The sequence below is a fragment of the Balaenoptera physalus genome (genome assembly GCF_965194825.1).
Source record: "Balaenoptera physalus genome assembly, chromosome: 13".
NCBI classification, from domain to species: domain Eukaryota; kingdom Metazoa; phylum Chordata; class Mammalia; order Artiodactyla; family Balaenopteridae; genus Balaenoptera; species Balaenoptera physalus.
The window spans coordinates 32,207,595-32,227,951 of NC_138892.1; the positions used below are offsets into that span (position 1 = coordinate 32,207,595).

At 35.7% G+C, this 20,357-nt stretch overlaps 1 protein-coding gene across 1 annotated transcript in view; it reads right to left on the reverse strand.

The window, feature by feature from the left end:
• TMTC3 (transmembrane O-mannosyltransferase targeting cadherins 3) overlaps positions 1-20,357 on the reverse strand; it is a gene marked incomplete at its 5' end in the record, with an annotated part of 173,164 nt that overhangs the window by 72,514 nt on the left and 80,293 nt on the right. The window contains 2 exons of the mRNA XM_082418911.1: positions 13,639-13,691; positions 15,745-19,747. Of these exons, the coding sequence (XP_082275037.1) occupies positions 19,568-19,747 (180 nt within the window). The 3' untranslated portion in view covers positions 13,639-13,691; positions 15,745-19,567. The remainder of the gene's footprint in view (positions 1-13,638; positions 13,692-15,744; positions 19,748-20,357) is intronic.

The window sequence follows — 20,357 nt, forward strand, 5'->3', positions numbered from 1 at the left end:
AATGGGGAAAAATATTTGTAAGCCATATATCTGATATGAGGTTAATATCCAAAATATATAAAGAATTCATACAACTCAATAGCGAAAACCCAAATAACTCAATTAAAAAATGGGCAAAGGACCTGAATAGTCACTTCTCCAAAAAATATATATGAAGGGACAATAGGTACATGTAAAGATGTTCAGCATCACTCATCATTAGGAAATGCAAATTAAAACCATAATAAGATATCACCTCAGGCCTGTTAGAATGGCCATCCTCAAAAAAACAAGAGAGAGTAAATGCTGGCATAGATGTGGAGAAAAGGGAAGCCTTGTGCACTGCTGGAGGGATTGTAAATTGGTGCAGCCACTATAGAAAGCAGTATGGAGGGTTCTCAAAAAATTAAAGATAGAACTACTGTATAGTATTAGCAATTCTACTTCTGGGAATATATCCAAAGGAAACAGAAATACTAACTTAAAAAGATATTTACACCCCCATGTTCATAGCATTATTTACAATAGCCAACATATGAAAACAACCTAAGTGTCCATTGATGAATGAATGGATAAAGAAGTTGTGGTAAATACTATATGCAATGGAATATTATTCAGCCATATAAAATGAGGAAATCCTACCATTTGTAACAACATGGATGGAGCTTGAAGGCATTGCGTTAAGTGAAATAAGTCAGACAGGGAAGGACAAATACTGTATAATCTCACTTATATGTGGAATCTAAAAAAAAAAATTAAAAAAAACACAAACTCATAGAAAAAGAGATCAAACTTGTGGTTATCAGAGGCAGAGGGTGGGGCGAGGGGTAACTGGAGTAGGGACTCAAAAGGCAGACTTCTAGCTGGGGATACAGTGTACAACATGATGACTATAGCTAACACTCCTGCATGATGCATAGTAAAGTTGTTAACTGAGTTAATCCTAAGAGTGCTCATCACAAGGAGAAAAAATTTTTTTCCTTTTTTTCTTTTCTTTTTATTCTATCTATATAAGAAAACAAATGTTAGCTGAACCTATTGTGGTAATCATTTCACAGTATATGTAAATCAAACCATCATGCCATCCACCTTAAACTTATACAGTGATATATGTCAATTATTCCTCAGTAACACTGGAAAAAATAAAATTACATCCAGTTAGGAGCATATCTCTAGAATTTCTGGAGTCAGCTAAGGTAAAAGAAAGAGGTTTTTAGAGATGTCAAAACTTAGAAGTGGCTCACTGTTCCTCCTCAGGGTCCTAAATACTAAAGACAAAATTTTCAAGTATGTTGGATGAGAGTTTACTGGATGCGCCAATTTTCATACCAAAAAAAAAAAAAAAAAAAAATCAACTTAAGCAATCAAACACAAAAAAAATTAAATCCTGAGTCCTGAGCCCTGACACTTTTGGAATCAGAAAGAAAACAGATGAGCAAATACTAACACTAGGTATGGTTGACATGATAAAATCAACCATGTCAGATTTAAGAAGAAAAAAAATATGTATATATAAATATATATATAATTCAAAGACAACAAACTAAAAAATGGGATAAGAGGGAGAAGAAAACATTTATTATTAATTATTCTGATTAGGGATCTTATACCAAAGACACCTAGGCAATAAGTGTCAGTTAGCTCTGCCACTTAGGAACTGGTAATTTAATCTCCTGAAGCCTCAGATATCTCCTTCACAAGGTTGGAATAATGATAGCAACAACGTACCTTCTGGAGTGTTTGTGAGGATTACATGATGTAATAAAAATGATGCTGTAAGAGCAAGGACTGAGTTAAGTCCTCAACAAAAGTTTGATGACGATAATGATTTCATTTCTTCAGTCCAGTTTCCAAATTCCTCTGATACAATGCAGTGGAAAAAAAAAAAAATCTAGGAGTTAAGAGAGCTCCTTTCCAAGTTTGTATCATTTTCTAACTAGCAGAGTTGCATCAGTAAAGTCATTTGGACTGAATTTTCTCATATTTTTAGTACATTTTTAGCCCTCAAATGCTACTATTCAAATATACTGCATCTCTTTATGCAATATAAAATTAAAGAATGGTCAGTTATGTCTGCAGAGAAAAAAAAACAAGCGAAGTGATAAGAATCTCATTTTCTCCCATAAGTAACAGTAAAAGTTTAGTTGAAAAAAACATTCTGTAAACTATTAAGAAAAAAAAGCATTTTTCAAGTATTTGAACATTATTTGGCACACTTAGGTTGAGTCATACAGATTTGAATAGTTTACATGTATGACCAAAGTTAAAATTTGTTTTGACATTTTCTTGGCCTACTGTTTGAGAATTTTTAGAGTAATTCTTCATAAAATCTGATATAAAACAATTATTTTGGAGAACTGCCTCTTGAAATCTTGACCTTTGTTGTCCTGATGAAAACACTGTAGCTCCAGTTATTTCGTTTTCACTAAATTATTTGAACAGGTACACTTACTTTCAGAAACATTTGAAAATATTTACTCTAATTATGCACTAATTAAGAAAGAAATTCAACTGGAAAAAAATGACTCAAGAAAACCAACAAAATGTAGAGAGTTGTCTCAAACAAACCCAGACAAAAAAAATTTTTTAACATAAACTACAGATTGAAAACTAATAGACAGTAAATGGAAGACACACCAGTTTTGAGGTTTTTAAAACATACACTTACTTGGGATACAGAATCAGATGTGTGAGCAAAAGAGCATCTAATTTCTTAGAAAATATTTAAAGAAACATGCAAGTCTTATGGTGTTTCCCCTTCCAATTTGAAGTACCCTCCATGGGAAAGCAGTGTGGGAATGTTATTTTTATTTGGGAAATTTTAAATTATTCTCATACTACTACTATTATTATTTTTAAAGTCAAAAATAAAATAAAAGAAAATATGGAAAAGTACAAAGTATCATTCTTATCATAAAACACTTTCTTTTTGTATCATTTATAAAATTATGCTATACCTGTAAATGTTATTTTATGGAGTTGGGTGAATTTTTCTCAGTGGTAACATTTCTTTTTTTCTTTTTTAACATCTTTATTGGAGTATAATTGCTTTACAATGGTGTGTTAGTTTCTGCTTTATAACAAAGTGAATCAGCTATACATATACATATATCCCCGTATCTCCTCCCTCTTGCGTCTCTCTCCCACCCTCCCTATCCCACCCCTCTAGGTGGTCACAAATCATTGAGCTGATCTCCCTGTGCTATGCAGCTGCTTCCCACTAGCTATCTATTTTACATTTGGTAGTATATATAAGTCCATGCCACTCTCTCACTTCGTCCCAGCTTACCTTTCCCCCTCCCCGTGTCCTCAAGTCCATTCTCTACGTCTGTGTCTTTATTCCTGTCCTGCCCCTAGGTTCTTCAGAATCATTTTTTTTTTTTTAAACTTTCATCCCCACCTTATGTGCAAATCTTAAGTACTGTTATTTTTTGTTTTTGTTTTTTAAGATTTATTTATTTTATTTATTGATTGATTGCTATGTTGGGTCCTCGTTTCTGTGCTAGGGCTTTCTCCTGCAGCAAGCGGGGGCCACTCTTCATCGCGGTGCGCGGGCCTCTCACTATCGTGGCCTCTCTTGTTGCGGAGCACAGGCTCCAGACGCGCAGGCTCAGCAATTGTGGCTCATGGGCCCAGTCACTCCGCGGCATGTGGGATCTTCCCAGACCAGGGCTCGAACCCGTGTCCCCTGCATTAGCAGGCAGACTCTCAACCACTGCGCCACCAGGGAAGCCCCTCATTTTTTTTTTTAGATTCCATATATATGTGTTAGCATATAGTATTTGTTTTTCTCTTTCTGACTTACTTCACTCTGTATGACAGACTCTAGGTCCATCCACCTCACTACAAATAAATCAATTTCATTTCTTTTTATGGCTTAGTAGTATTCCATTGTATATATGTGCCACATCTTTTTATCCATTCATCTGTTGATGGACACAGGTTGCTTCCATTGTGGTAACATTTCTAACTGTCTGATTTTTATATGTCAGTGAGACAATATTAATTTATAATTAAAATTTATGTGTAAGTAACTAAGGAATAACAAATATTTCATTAAGTGAGGTATACATCAAATCATAGATGCAAAAAAATTAATTCATCTTACATGAAAAATTTTCTAAGTTACACAGCAAGATTTTCTCTGTTGAGAGAAGACTGGCACTAGAGTAAGTTACTGAGGTTGGCTAGAGAATATAAATCTTTGGAAATATTTATATGTCAAATAAACAGTGATGTGATATGTATATCCTTCACTTTGCTTGTACCTCAATATAAATAAATACATAAATAAACAAATGTTTATTTATTTATTATTTATATGTTTCTCACTTCATTTAAGCTTTTGCTCAAAAATAAGCATTTGGAAAAGGTTTTCCCAAATCATGCTATCTAAAATAGTCCCATTACCTTACATTATTTTTGTTTAAAGCACTGTATGACTATCTATTATTTTATATTTATTTGTATGCTTACCTTTTTCCCTCTCAATAATATAAGTTCCATGTAAATAGAGACTCTGTGTTATTTACTAGTGTATCCCAGAATCTATTAAAGTGACTGGAATACAAACGTGAGCAGTAAAAAATATTTGACTAAATGAGTGAAATACTGTTTATCTTCCCTAGCAGAGGTTGTTGTTGAGAGCCAGAATATTCTCACCCTCCAGAAAAATATTGTACCTTGTAAATAGTTGGCTTATAATAGAGAACTAATGAATTTTATTTTAATGCTAGAAAAATCCTTTGAGTGTTCAGGAAGATAATATTGCATTATGTGGAAAATATTTAGAGTTCTCGCCTCCTAAGATGTCACTTATCTAATTTGGGCATGTTGTATAACCTAGTGTAATATTCAAAATTCTCGGGGCTTCCCTGGTGGCGCAGTGGTTGGGAGTCTGCCTGCCAATGCAGGGGACACAGGTTCGAGCCCTGGTCTGGGAGGATCCCACATGCCACGGAGCTACTGGGCCCGTGAGCCACAATTACTGAGTCTGCGCGTCTGGAGCCTGTGCTCCGCAACAAGAGAGGCCACGACAGTGAGAGGCCCGCGCACTGTGATGAAGAGTGGCCCCCGCTTGCCACAACTAGAGAAAGCCCTCGCACAGAAACGAAGACCCAACACAGCCATAAATAAATAAATAAAAAAAATTTAAAAAAAAAAAAAAAAAAATTCTCCTTCAAGGTTAGATAAATTGGTTTTCCAAATGATGACCTACATGAGCAAAACTATATATATTGCTATTTCTCAGTGCTTTACTTTGCCTCTAACTGAAACTCTTCCTTAGTGGAATTATCTGTCTCTTGTCCCTACCCACCACTCAACAACACCACCACTTCAAGAGCTCAGGAAGTCTGGATAATACTCCATGATCCAACTTGGATGATCAAATTTAATCTCTCTGCTACACTCTTTTTAGTTTCCATTTTGTATTATGGATCTGATCAATTCCTTAGCTTACATTACTCTCCCTTTAAATTAAGAGGTTAACTAGATAGGAACAAAGTTCTCATTCATGTCTATGATTTTATATAATATATTATCTCTTGGAAATTCTAACTAGCATAGTTATAGAATTGAGGATAAAACATTTCAAACTACTTTTTTTTTAAACATCTGTTTCTAAAAATAATTTTAACTGTAAAACAGAAGTCATTTGATCATGGATTAAACTCATAAATATAATCTGCTCATTAAGAGCTGATGTTTATTTCCCCATCGACACTCTAAATTTAATAATTACTTGGCTATCATAGCAAAGCTAAGCTAGAATTGATGTTACTTACAACTGGCTTACTCTTCTAATAATTTTTATTTGTCTAAATTATATCATAGCATTGTATAATCTAGTACTCTGAATTTCTCTTACAGACTGATATCTAGTTACTATTATATACACTACTTTTTTTCACACTACCAGATTTATTCTGTCTGTTGTTAATGTGTTACAATTAGTGTTACCTGCTAATTGTAAAAGGTATAGAGATTTAGGAAAATAAATTATTCAAACAAACACTGGTAACATATTGTATTTCCTTCTAGTCATACAATTGTGAAAAACCAAGATGATTATCTAAGATCTTATATATATAAATGAAGTACTAAATTATAGTATCTTTACCACACATTTTTAAACAATATCAATCACACCTTGTCTCTTTTGCATCTGTTTTAGTATTTAAAATCGACACTTTCTCACATCATCAAAGTCTATTTTTTAAGAGCTTTGATTTTCTAACAGTTTTTATTAGCTTTTTCAGTTATCTACTACTGCATACCAGAGGAACTTAAAGCCTATGACTTAAAACAGCAACTATTTTATGGTGTCTCACAATTCTGTGGGTTGACTGGGCTCAGCGGGGAAGTTCTAATGGACTACATCATGTTGACTGTGGCCTCAGTCATGCTGAAACCATGCACCTCAGACTGGACTTGATCGCACGTACTGGGACTTGACCTCAGCTGAAACCCAGATTGGGACTTGAACCCATGGGCTGGGACTCGAACCAGCCAGAACCCATGGTCTTTTAATTGAGATCACACACCTAGTCTCAGAACTTAATGAAGTTCAGGTTCTTTATGTCTCAATGCAGAAAGAATTCATCGAGAGACAGAGTGATAGGTAAGAAGCAGATTTATTTATAGAGAAACACACTCCACAGACAGAGTGTGGGCCATCTCAGAAGGTGAGAGGTCCTTAATATGGGATGGTTAGTTTTTATGGGCTGGGTAATTTCACAGGCTAATGAGTGAGAGGATTACTCCAACTATCAATATTTTGGGGAAAGGGTGGAGATTTCCCCTGGGCCACCGTCCACTTTTTGGTCTTTTATGGTTGGCCTAGGAACTGTCATGGCACTGGTGGCCATGACATGGCACATGTCATTTAGCATGCTAATGTATTACAATGAGTGTATAATGAGGCTCAAGGTTTACTGGAAGTCAAATCTTCTCCCATCTTGGATCTATTTAGTTCTAACCAGTTTTTGTCATGTCCTATGACTATGTCGTTCTTTTAAAGGTTGTCCCCTGCCCCCTTCCCTCCTGTTTCAATCTGGTGCTCATTTGGGCTGGAAAGTGCCAGGGGGCTCACTCACACGGCTGACAATTGATCCAGGTTGTAATAAACATCATTTTTAACAGCAAAGATCTACATTATAAGAGAAATATCTCTAGATGGTGGAATTGTATGTGATTTTTATTTTCTCTCTCTCTTTTTTTTCCTTATCTGTAATGTCTAACTACCTTGTGCAGATATATTGCTTTTGTGCCAGGATATTACTAAGTAACTATTATTCATAAAAAAAGTATTTTTCTAAATCAGATTAACATTGCATATATCAGTAAAAAATAAATAGTACAATATTTACAGAGGCAAATCACAGGAACTCTATATGTAGTTTAGAAGATTTAACAGAAAAATTTTAAAAGCGCTATGTCCTTTAGGTAGCATTAACTTTGTAAAAGTTAAAATTTTAATACCTATCTTATAATTGAATAATATTTAAGCATATCCTTTTTCCTTCCTCCTCCTTCACTTTCCCCCTCCACCCACCTAGATATAGCATAGGAAAACATTTCAGTGCTTTTAAAATATTTTTTCTAGCTTTTACATTGAAAAGAACAAAGTTAAGACTATCCTTCGGGCTTCCTTGGTGGCGCAGTGGTTGGGAATCCCCCTGCCAATGCAGGGGTCACAGGTTCGAGCCCTGGTCCAGGAAGATCCCACATGCCGTGGAGCAACTAAGCCCATGCGCCACAACTACTGAGCCTGTGCTCTAGAGCCCGCGAGCCACAACTACTGAGCCCATGTGCCACAACTACTGAAGCCCGTGTGCCTAGAGCCCATGCTCCGCAACAAGAGAAGCCACCACAATGAGAAGCCCATGCACCGCAACGGAGAGTAGCCCCCGCTCACCGCAACTAGAGAAAGCCTGCGCCCAGCAACGAAGACCCAACCCAGCCAAAAAAAAAAAAGAATATCCTTAATAATGTAGTTTAGGGACAGATAGCCATACAAAAATAACCAAGTTTGCCAAAATGATGGCAAAAATGCCACATTTCTCTGAACACTGTCACTGAGCAACAGGAATAAAATTCAAGGTTTTTATGCCCCTTTCCTCAGAGCTGAAGAGTGTAGTAAAGTAATAGTATGAGAATCAGTCAATACTTTCCCTGTTTATTTCATTCAGATTAGTTAAACTAAAGCCTTAACATACGAATAGTTCGACCTCTCTCTGAATAGTCTAGTTGTTAAAAACCCACCAGGCTGTGGATTACTTTATCTTTCAGCTTCCTCATCTGTAAAATAAGGAATTACATCCTTGAATGTTTTCTAACTTTGAAGTGATTTTGACTCCAGATATGAGAAAATGACAGTAGGTGTGACTTCCTAGGAAGTCTTGGTTCTTACTCTTCACTCTGTTCACAACCCCTCTCACCACTTCCTCACATAATTTAACTCAGCATCCTTTGTTAACTTTTATTAAGCTAAACATATTTTTTTACTTAAGTGATAAATTAGTTCAGTCAGCAGCTGACTGAAGACTTTGAATTTACTAAAATATTACTTTAATACCAGTATTCAGTAATTTTAAATCTCCAATGAAAGACTGGATTCCATTCTGCTTTTGGTCAGAGTACTTCCAAATACTCAGGTAAGGCAAACACAGGCATCAAAAAGAGAGATTTCTCCATTTCTAAATCAGAATCAAACTGGTAGGAACTTCTGAGAATCAAGAGAACAGTCTTTTGGCGAAATGATTAGGAACTAAAAGCTTAACGTGTTATTTTTTTTTTTTTAAAAAGCACTGTTGTGTCTTTTTGATCATGTTGATGAAGAAAAAATCTCTAAGCTCTTTTCGTTCATTCATTCACACATTCAACAGACATTGCATTAAGTATTAAATTTTATATTAAGTACCAAAATATGGAAATAAGACATCCTCATTACATTCATGAATCTTAAAATTTCTTCATTTGTACTGGATAGCATCTTCAGAAAAGATCAATTAGTAACTTGTCTGTTTCTATAATGAAGACAGCTCCAAAATGTGCTAATAGATTTACAAAGCCATTTTAAAGAGGTGGGGGGAGTGTTAGTGAAAAAAGATAGAGATGAGAGCCATTTAGCTTGTCCTGAGGAAGTATTTCCTATATTTAGAGTATTGTCAGTGAAGAAAGACAATGTATTCATTGTCTATTAAAATGATCTGGGGAGGGATAGGGGTGAAGGGAGAGAGAATTTATGTAGACAAACTGACAAAGGAACATTTCTTTGAAATCCTGTATTAAATTTCATTTTCTCTATTGAACTAATTGCCTTTGTTAGTGAGGTTTCCAAGACATTAAAGCTCCCATTCCTGCACTGCATCTGTACCCTGTTACATGGCTTGGCCACTAAAGATGGCTAAGCTATATGATACTGGCTACACCTCAGCAAAGTGTGTGTACATTATTCCTTGCCAGGGCTCCTTCCCCAAATCCCTGCCATAAGCAGTTTGGTTGGATATGTCATAAATATCAAAGATCCCCCCCTCACACACACACACTTTTCTTTTTTAATCTATTCCTCAAAGTTTAGTTCACAGCTAGTCCATCTCCCCTTGATCCTATGCTGGCTCCAAATGGCCATCCAGAGTTGAGGATCTCCCAGAATGTTTTATAATCCTATTGGGAGGTATTAGTCTCCTAACACAGAATCTTTTCCAAAGAAGAAATTACCAATCCAATCATAACATTCCATTGTTGAAGATAAATCACAAGGAGAAAGGGAACTCTGACTCTCTTCTCTTCCCCTCAAAACTCCATCCTAGTATAGAGATCACACTGTGTATCTGTTAAGAAACCATTCCATATCACTAGCCTCTCTCTGAAGCTAAAGTGATAAGAGCGTGGGAAGTTATCTTTACCGAAAAGAATAAGATTAAAGGAAATCCAGTGTTTGAGAAAATCTTAGTCATGGCATTGTTGAACCAAACAGAGGAAAGAGAGAGACAGAGCATCTAATTGAAATAAATTCTTGGGTAATAAAAAGCTGCTGTCAAGCTTTTACAGAAAGGAGACAATCAATTCTATCTTTGTCCATATCTCTGAGATAAATATTGTTGAGCAACAAATGATGCTGACTCTGTTTTAAAGTCTGAATGATGAACAATTCCTGATGGGGACATTGAGAGTACTGGGCAATTGTATTTAAAGCCCTGAGACACCTCCCTGATACAAAGGAAGTGGTTATTCCAATTCAGACAAGATTCGACACAGACTTGGAAGATGGAGAAATGAATGAAATGATTCAATAATCTTAAAAGAGATTTAATCTCTTTAATCTCTTTTAATCTCTTTAGAGATTTTCTTTGGCCACATATGCCTAAGGGTTTCACCAGAGAATTAATGATGGAGGTTCCTAAGGACTTCATTGTTTACAGCAGGTTGTATTTATGGTTATTCTTAATGTAATTGTATAGTAATTTATATATATTTTCAAGTCAGTGAATATTTGGTTAGTTTCAAGATATTCTTACTTTTTTAATAAAGTCCCAAGTAAAATAACTCTACATTTTTATTAAAGGCAATTAGGTATTCCAATAGAAACAAAGGAATTGCTAACATTCAGATGTCCTGAATGGCTAGGGAAGCAGAGCCCTCTGAGAATAATGTTTTAATACAACTGATTCCTGCTGAGCTGTGCGGCAACCTTTCATAGACCCTGCTATCAGTTGGCCAATAGGAGTAAACTTTGTACAGTAATTTGGATTGTCAGTGAGCTAAAATGTTTATGTACCTCCATTGTCACTGAGAGGATTTCTGGTTTTCTAAACAAAACTGTAAGAGAAGGAATAATAAGTAGTAATAAAAATTACCACCACTTAACATAATCATAAAAGATACATATTCAGAATATAGATTTTAAAAGTACTTTAATTTAAAATATTAGCTAAGTCAGTGATGGAACTGAGAATTTAATGCATCCTAAAATTTATGCTAGACTTAAGGTGCATTTGTTTTCTCCTGATTTCAGATGTACTAGCCACTCTTACTCAATTCTTTAAGACCTATTTCAAGTACCACCTCTTTGCTGAAGCTGTCTTTGTCCTCTCTCTGCGAATACACACACGTTCTCCAGCAGTACTCACTGTTCTCCACATGGGTTCTTAGAACACTTTGTACATAACTCTGTCATAATTTATTAGAGTTAGTTGTTGTTACATAATCCTTTTCCACTAGCTGCGAAATTATCTAAGGCATGGACAGCATTTTATTAATATGTTTATCTTAGTGCTTAATACGTGTCTAAAACTGAGTGGTGGAATGGTGGATATGCAGCTAGTTCCACTAAAAAGTGACCATGGATTACACCAGCAGCTGCCATTAATAACAGTTTTTAGCCATAAAAATTCTACATTGTTTATTTATCTTTTGTCTTTTTGATCATTCTCCAAATGCATCTTTATTTTCAAAATTCTCTGTAGATTATGCTCAGCCAAAAGACAAAATACCTACTGACTTAAACAGATTCCCCTTCTGTTAAGAGCTCTTTAAGCAAGTCTCAGAATTTGACACCTTTTTACAGCTAAAGAAATTAACTATAAAATGTAATATAAAATAGATTATATGTCTGGATCAAGTTTTTAACTGTATTTTATTTAAAAGTGCTATGGTTTATCAGGAAACAGATCAACCATTAAGAAACAACCAACCATTAACAAACAAATGAAAAAAAAAATGTAAGCAGCTACTGAAGCACCTTATGTGATGGGTCATGTCCTTCTGAATACCTGATAAAGGGTTTTACAGGGCTTCTTACTGATTATTCAAGGAGTTTATCTTTATAACCCTTGTAAGAGTAAAAGAATATATTGTGATTAAATAATGCCCAACTGACAACAGGGAGTCCTGAAGTCTTCTACTGATGTGACTTTATTTTGAAGTACCCTAATTAAAGTTGCTTACAAAAACCTAGCTCACTTGTGGGAAAGTTCCAATAATCATGAACACATGGTGATAATTAGACTGACCAGAAACAAGGTTTTCCTTTTTATTGTATTTATAACCATTTGTTCCTAGCACATTTATTATAGGTTCCTCCTTGAAGTGTTTTTATTGGTATTTGTTTAGATGGAAACTATGAAAATTTTGGCTAGGTACAAAAGATAAAGAATTAGTTTGGGATTACACTGGTCTTTTCAGTCTAGGCCACACACAGGAGACAACACTGTCACGGATATCCTCAGATAATGAAAGGATGACAGTGTAGACAATGTACTGGATTAGCACTGAACCCTAAGTTTAAAAATCCTATAATGTTCAGTAATTAAACAATTATTCCTACTAGGAAAACAAGGGCACTCCTCATTCACCAGCAAGAAATTAAGGATAGCATCAATCTCAATCAATCCCAGCTGGCTTTTTTTTTTTTTTTTTTGTAAAAATTGAGAAGCTGATTTTAAAATGTATATAGAAATGCAAGAACCCAGCATATCCAACACAGTCATGAGAAAGGAGAGACTGAAGTTGGAGTGCTTATATTACTTGATTTCAAAATGTAATATAAAGCTACAATATTTGAACAGCATACTGGCATAGGGATCAACAAGTAGATCAATGACAGAATAGAGAGCTCAAAAACTGACTTACACTTTCATTCAGTTTTTTGGCTTTTGACAAAGTCTTTTCAGCAAATGGTGCTAGAAAAAACAGATATCCATATGAAAACCCCTAACTTACACCATATACAAAAATTAATTTGAGATGGATCAAAGATCTAAATGTAAAAGCTAGTGTTATAAAATTTTTAGAAAGAAATATAACAAAATATATTTGTGACCTGGGGGTAGACAAAGGTTTCTCAGATAAGACAGAAAAGGCAATAATAACTGTAAAACAAAAAAATGATAGCTTAGATCTAATCAAAATAATAATTTCTACTCATCAAAAGACATCATTAAGAAAATTAATAGGCAAGATACAAAATGTGAAAAAATATTTATAAAATTTATGTCTACTAAAGAGCTGGTATAGTTTATTATATACATAGATATAACCCTATCAAGAGTATAGTGGTTTTGTTTGCTGTTGATAGGTAGGAAGTTAATGAGAAACAGTAGCCAGGTCAGCCTTGGTCAGAGGAAGTTCAGGTTGTCGAGCCCATGCATAGCCTCTATCCTTGTCACCATGGCCACTTTCCTGTGAGCTCATTGAGCAACCACTGGAGTGGCTGGAGAAAGAGGCATCTAGTCAAGGATCAAGACTACAGCGGAGAGAGCAAGTCAAGAGAGAAAGTTGTTCAGATTGCTTCATTTCCTCCATGAGAATATCAAGGGCTTGAAGGACTGTCTCATAGAGCTCTCCTGTAGTACAGAGACACTTCCTGCCCCATAACAGAAAAGCAGCCAAGCTTGCTGCTGCTCAATAGCAGAAGGGAGATATGACACAGGGAAAGGAAAACAAACAAAAAGCCCATTTTCTGGTCCCAGGGGAGAATAGGAAGAGGCAGTAAGAAAGAAAGGTAAGCATGAGTGTATGACAACTTCCCCTCGCCCTCCAGCCCCTGACTTAGTTTAAGAAAGAGGAATAGGTGATTTAGAAAAGTGAAGTCACCATGGGGGGAATAGTATAGCTGTTCCCCAATCTCTTATTTAAGTTGTAGAAAGGGTTTACCTTTTGTAATGCTCTTGTACCAGTCTGGGGCTGGGCCATACGTCCTTGATGTTCTATGAGATAGGAGAGAGAGGGGCCTTAGGGATTAACGTTCTCAAGCTGCTTTCCAGCTTGAATGACACGGGTGAGCATTGACAGTAGAGGGCTTGCCATGGGTTCGGCTGGAAGGGGCACAATAACCCCTGCAGAGGCTTAGGGTTGACAGTAAGAGGACGTGCAAGTGCCTCTTGGGTCTGCAGCCAGCAGAAGATGAACTCAACTAGGCAATGCCATCAAAACCTGGCCAAGACAAGAGGTGCCAGTTTATGAGTTACATTACCTACAGACCAGAGACTGCTATAACTGAGACCAGAAGCTAGCCAGGCATGCTCCACAGCTATTCTAAGACTTCCTTTACAACACCATCTTGGGAATTCCTTACACTTTCCCTGGGTTGGAACACTTGTTTCTTGAATCCCATATTTCTTTGTTTTCATCCTCAATATTTTCTGGAGCATGAAAAGGGGTGTTTAGGAGGAAAAGTTTTTGAGTACTTGGGTATCTGAAAATGTCTTTATTATACACTATGCCCCAATTAACAGTTTTAGTTTATTTCTGAGAACCCTGTTGCTAAGTAAACAGTTGTTAAATGAAAAACTAGTCCCATTAATTTAATGGGGAAAATGATGATACATTCTCTCCCAATCCAAAATACACATATGATTTTCACAGATATATCAATTGAGCAATAAAAATATTTATATAACTAAAATATAACAATTTGAAAATGAATAAATGTAAAATGTATTGGGTGGGCCAAAAAGTTCACTCGGTTTTTTCCGTAAGATGGCTCTAGCAGCACTTAGTTGTCTTTAACTTCATTCGAAACAATTTTGTTAGATAGTATGTGACAGCTGTCATATCAGCATGCATTAAAAAAAGACATCAAAATTGGTGAATTTTTGTGTAGCCATTTTAATACTGAAGATGGAAGAAAAAAATCAAAATTTTCGGCATATTATGCTTTATTATTTCAAGAAAGGTAAAAATGCAACTGGAATGCACAAAAAGATTTGTGTAGTGTATGGAGAAGGTGCTGTGACTGATCAAACGTGTCAAAAGTGGTTTGCAAAATTTCATGCCAGAGATTTCTTGCTGGTTGGGTAGACCAGTTGAAGTTGATAGCGATCAAATTGAAAAAATAACTGAGATCAATGTTATACCACACGGGAGATAACCGACATATTCAAAATATCCAAATCAAGCACTGAAAATCATTTGCACCAGCTTAGTTATGTGAATCGCTTTGATGTTTGAGTTTCACATAAGTTAAGCAAAAAAAAACCTTCTTGGTCACGTTTCCGCATAAAATTCTCTAATGAAACGTAATGAAAACATTCCATTTTTAAAACAAATTGTGACAGGTGATGAAAAGTGGATATTGTACAACAACGTGGAATGAAAGAGACCGTGGGGCAAGGGAAATGAACCACCACCAACCACACCAAAGGCCGGTCTTCAACCAAAGAAGGTGATGTTGTGTATATGGTGGGATTGGAAGGGAGTCCTCTATTATGAGCTCCTTCTGGAAAACCAAACGATTAATTCCAACAAGTACTGTTCCCAATTAGACCAGCTGAAAGCGGCACTCAATGAAAAGCGTCCAGAATCAGTCAACAGAAAACACATAATCTTCCATCAGGATAACACAAGACTGCATGTTTCTTTGATGACCAGGCAAAAACTGTTACAGCTTGGCTGGGAAGTTCTGATTCATCTGCCGTATTCACCAGGCATTGTACCTTTGGATTTCCATTTAGTTTGGTCTTTACAAAATTCTCTTAATGGAAAAACTTTCAATTCCCTGGAAGACTGAAAGTCTTCCCTGGAACAGTTCTTTGCTCAAAAAGATAAAAAGTTTTGGGAAGATGGAATTATGAAGTTGCCTGAAAAATGGCAGAAGGTAGTGGAAAAAAAGAGTGAATACGTTGTTCAATAAAGTTCTTGGTGAAATGAAAAATATGTCTTTTATTTTTAATTTAAAAACTGAAGGCACTTTTTGGCCCACCCAATAGTATAAACATTTAATAAAATGTTATTAATAAAATAAACATTTATTGTACTCACCAAGGGAGGAAGAGTAGACTTGACAGTGAGTGGTGGTGGTGGAAGAAGGTACAAGGAAGCAATTCTTTGAAACGCAGTGCAGAATGAGCTAGATAATCAACTTTCAGGCAGGCATTCAATGTCTGCATCAGGTGTGCTGATGATATTTTTGTTTTCTTTGAGACTTTGGTAAAATAATGCTATGCATAAGAGCACTTTGAAATACATGAACATAATAGAACACAATATATATGCATCAAAGGGTCATAGAAAATCTTGCCTCTTCCTCCTTCTTGGCTATTTATTCATACTTAAGAATGAAGCCTGGGGCTTCCCTGGTGGCACAGTGGTTGAGAATCTGCCTGCCAATGCAGGGGACACAGGTTCGAGCCCTGGTCTGGGAAGATCCCACATGCCACGGAGCAACTAGGCCCGTGAGCCACAACTACTGAGCCTGCGCGTCTGGAGCCTGTGCTCCACAACAAGAGAGGCCGCGATAGTGAGAGGCCCGTGCACCGCGATGAAGAGTGGCCCCCACTTGCCACAACTAGAGAAAGCCCTCGCACAGAAACGAAGACCCAACACAGCCATGAATAAATAAATAAATAAATAAATAAATAAATAAATAAATAAATAAATAAAATTAAAGGAAAAAAAAAAAGAATGAAGCCCTAAAATGCTGACTGGATACTGTATGTCCAGGGGTGAGATGTGTTGATTGGGCAGTTAGATCACGTGGTGATTGTAGATGCTTGTTTTAGGATCCTCAAATTATAGTATCTGTGGGGTTTTCCATTTAGACTGGTCTGTTTCCTCAGAAAGTACTGCTCCAATCTTTGACTAAGGAATGCATGTTATGGATGGCATAGGCTTAGCTGTCAGTATTCTTGAAGCTAAATATGGGAAGAGGGTTGGGGTCTCATAGTTCACTCTGTATACTTTCAATTAATCATCAAATCTTTAGTATATGTGTCTAAGTCTAGTGCCAGTTGAATTCAGTTTCTCCAGACAACAAATTTATTTTTAGTACCAGGATGCAGAAAGGTAGACACTAGCCAAAGGTAAGGATGAAATCAAGATGCCTAACTACACCTTAAAGAGACTTTCAAACAATCTTTGTATCTTCCTGGGTACCTAATGTCTCTGATTCCTGAATCTTTATGGTTCTATGACACTTATCCTCTTGTATCATTTGACATTTCTCTCTACAAAAACAGATTTCTGCATTTTCTTCTTTGATTAAATCAGTTACCAATTCATCTGTCAGCTTTCCATCTTCAAAAATTTGTTGACATATTTTATGTTACATCATCTCCCATTCCTTTTGCCCCTTCTAATTTATACGTTGTTATTCCTTTACAATAGTTTTGGAAACAGAGAGGGCAAACACGAATTCACCTGTAATATTTAACTAGAAATTTCCTTCACCCTTTTTTTCTCAGGCTCAGTAAAAATTTGCTCACATCAGATGATTTTGAGTTAAAATTTCAGTAGAGACCAAAGAGTAAATGTGAAAGACTAAAGTGACAAAAAAAATTAGAACTTAGTAGTGTTCCAGCTGACCTGAAAGTGAAATTTGGAATAATGTGTTATTAGAAGTTTCATTATTATTAAATGTAACCACACTGATTAGCATGTAAGAGGAAAAACTTTGGAGCCAAGTAAACCTGGATTCAATTTGGGCTCTGCCACTTATTAGCTGTGAGACCTAGAGAAAGTTGTCTTGGTTTCCTCCTTTATAAAGTGAAGACAACTAATGCCTTCCTGATAAGTTTTTTGTGAGGACTAAATTAGATAATATCAAGTGCTTAATCTAATACCTCACTCAAACATGGTGCTCTATGGTAGTTATTAAATTTGGCTACCCATCATAATATTTTGTACTCCTGAAGAGTTGTACATTTTATTATTCTTATTGTTTTTATAGAGGATGTATATAGTGCATATAGTATATACATACTATTCAGTATGAGTGCATTATATAGTGTATAGTACAGGTGAGCAATTTGAAGGGGCACTAGCAGCAAGAAACATAAAGAAGAAGAACTGGAATCTAAAGTTCCACCTTTGAAGCCACCAATTCCTATTATATCTGCCATCCACATTGCAAAGACATTTCTACTAGTGCTAGCTAATCTATGCCAAGAGAAAAAACAGAGTAAAATTCATAGTTGAGGTAAACTTCTGAGTGTCATGAAGTGTTGATGCTATGAACCGACACTTCACCTGGCTTCTTCCATTGACTCTATTCTCTTCCTCTCTGTGGTCTTCTTTGGGCTTTTAGCCTAAATCTATCTTCAGAACTACAGGCAAACTTCCATAAGAGTCCTTGACCAGGAATAACATGTGCAGTATCATGTTCAGGTATTTGCTTGAGGTCCCTAGGGGTGTCAAACCCAGCAAAGAAACCCTGGAAAAATGCATGTGTTGGTCCTTCATTCAAATCAAATATGCTTCAGTTCTAAATCTAAAACTTGAACATCAAAAGGAAAATTATAAATATTAAAACCACTTTTCAATCATTATCCAAAAGTCAAATTCCCCTTAATCCAGGGAATATAACTCTAGGATCTATGCCTATCTATCTCCCTATCTATCTCCCTATCTATCTAGCTATCTATGTATCTATTGATACTACCATGGAGTTACTAAAATAATTCTCTTACTCAAAACCCTTTTTAAAAAAAATTCTAAGTTAAGCATGGCAACAAACAGGATTAAAATGTTAGAATAATTTTTTCAAATAATTTATACTGAAAATTTCAGTGGGAGGAAAAGAGAGGAGCTCTGCACATGCATGAAACTCTACCTAAATGAATAATACTGCATGCAAATACAAACACTTTTTATCCTATTTTAACAACTTTCAATAGTTTGATTCATCCATACTTATTCTTTTGATACCTTCAATTAATATCCAGACTTATAGCCTGAAAATTTCTTCTGGGCATAGAGAAACATTCTTCTGTCTATTCGAAGACAGGAAAATAGATTTTCCACCTCATTATCTTTAATAATATACTTTGTCTTCTCAGTTATTTGCAAGGAGAAACTGATTACAAGGCAGTTACATTTAAGAGAGCCTTTAAAGACTTCAAGGAAAGGGATCAGGTTTGAGACTGAGTTTGCTTTCTTTTAATACCAGAAATAGATTGAAGGCAGGGGTTTTTTAGTACAGTAAACTATAATTTTTAAAGTTTCATATGTGAAAACTAAGCTGGTGTCTTGTAGATGTGGGGACCCAATGTAATCACGTGAATCTTTCAAAAATGGAGACCCTTTCTTGGCTGTGATGAGAGAGATGCAACAGACAGAAGGAAGGATCAGTGAGATGCAACATGAGAAGGACTTAACCCAACATTGCTGGCTTTGGGGATGGAGGAAGGGGAGCACAAGGCAAGGAATGCAGTGACCTCTAAAAGCTGGAAAAGGCAAAGAAATGAATTCTTCCCTAGAATTCCCAGACAGGAACACAGCCCTGTCAACACCTTGATTTTAGCCCAGTGAGACTCAGGCTTCTGTTCAACTTCTGATCCACAGAACTGCAAGATAAGAAATTTCCGTTGCTTTACGTCATCATACTGGTGGTAATATGTTACGGCAGCAATAGAATACTAACACACAAACTTTAATAAATTTTATAATCTTTGCTTTCCTTTAGTGTTCCAACTGTGCTAAAATAGAAATTATCATGGTGAAAATATTTTCCATAATAGAAAGAGTAATTAAAATTTTTCAATATTTTATATGACAGGTCTAGAACAGACCCAGAGAGGCAGAGCTGTTTGTTCTGTAAAGTCCCTCAAAAGGGAGACGATAACCTTGAGCTGTCTTAAAGGTGAACTCAGAGTGCGCCTTCCTCATGTGTTCTCCTGTGGTCTTCGTGACCAGAGAGACAAATACCATCACTCCTACTTTCTGAGGAAGCCAGGGGCTCAGGATCCAACTTGCAAAGGCGGCGTGACTTTAAAGCAAAGTCTTTACTCACAAGAAGGCAAACAGTTATCTTCATGACAAGTAAGTTCTAAAACTCAAAAGAAACTTCCATTTATAAGATAACTAAGTTCTGGCAATATAATGTATAAGATGACTATAGCTAAAAATACTGTATTGAATATTTGAAAGTTGCTAAGAGAGTAGATCTTAAAAGTTCTCATGACAAGAAAAAAATTGTAACTATGTGAAGTGATGGATGCTAACTAAATTTACTGTGGTAATCATTTCACAATATATTCATGTATCAAATCATTATATTGTATACCTTAAACTAGACAATGTTATATGTCAATTATATATCAATAAAACTGGAAAACTATAAAAATTCAAAAGAAAGTGCTTTCATAATACCAAAGAATTAATATTATATAAATTGTAAAATAATATGCAATATCTCCTGTCACAAAGGAACTACCAGGTTAATTTCCTTTACTAATTCTCAGACTCTATATTAGTCATAACTAAGTCCCAAGTGATGAAATATTCTTATCAAGGCTTAAATAAATTATTCAATTAAAGCTGTTTGTGACTGTACTAGATGCATTTCAATTCCAGGACTTTTGCGTATGAATAAAACCAAATATCAAGATTCACAGATGTTGAAGAAACACAACAACATCTGGAAACTAAAATCATGG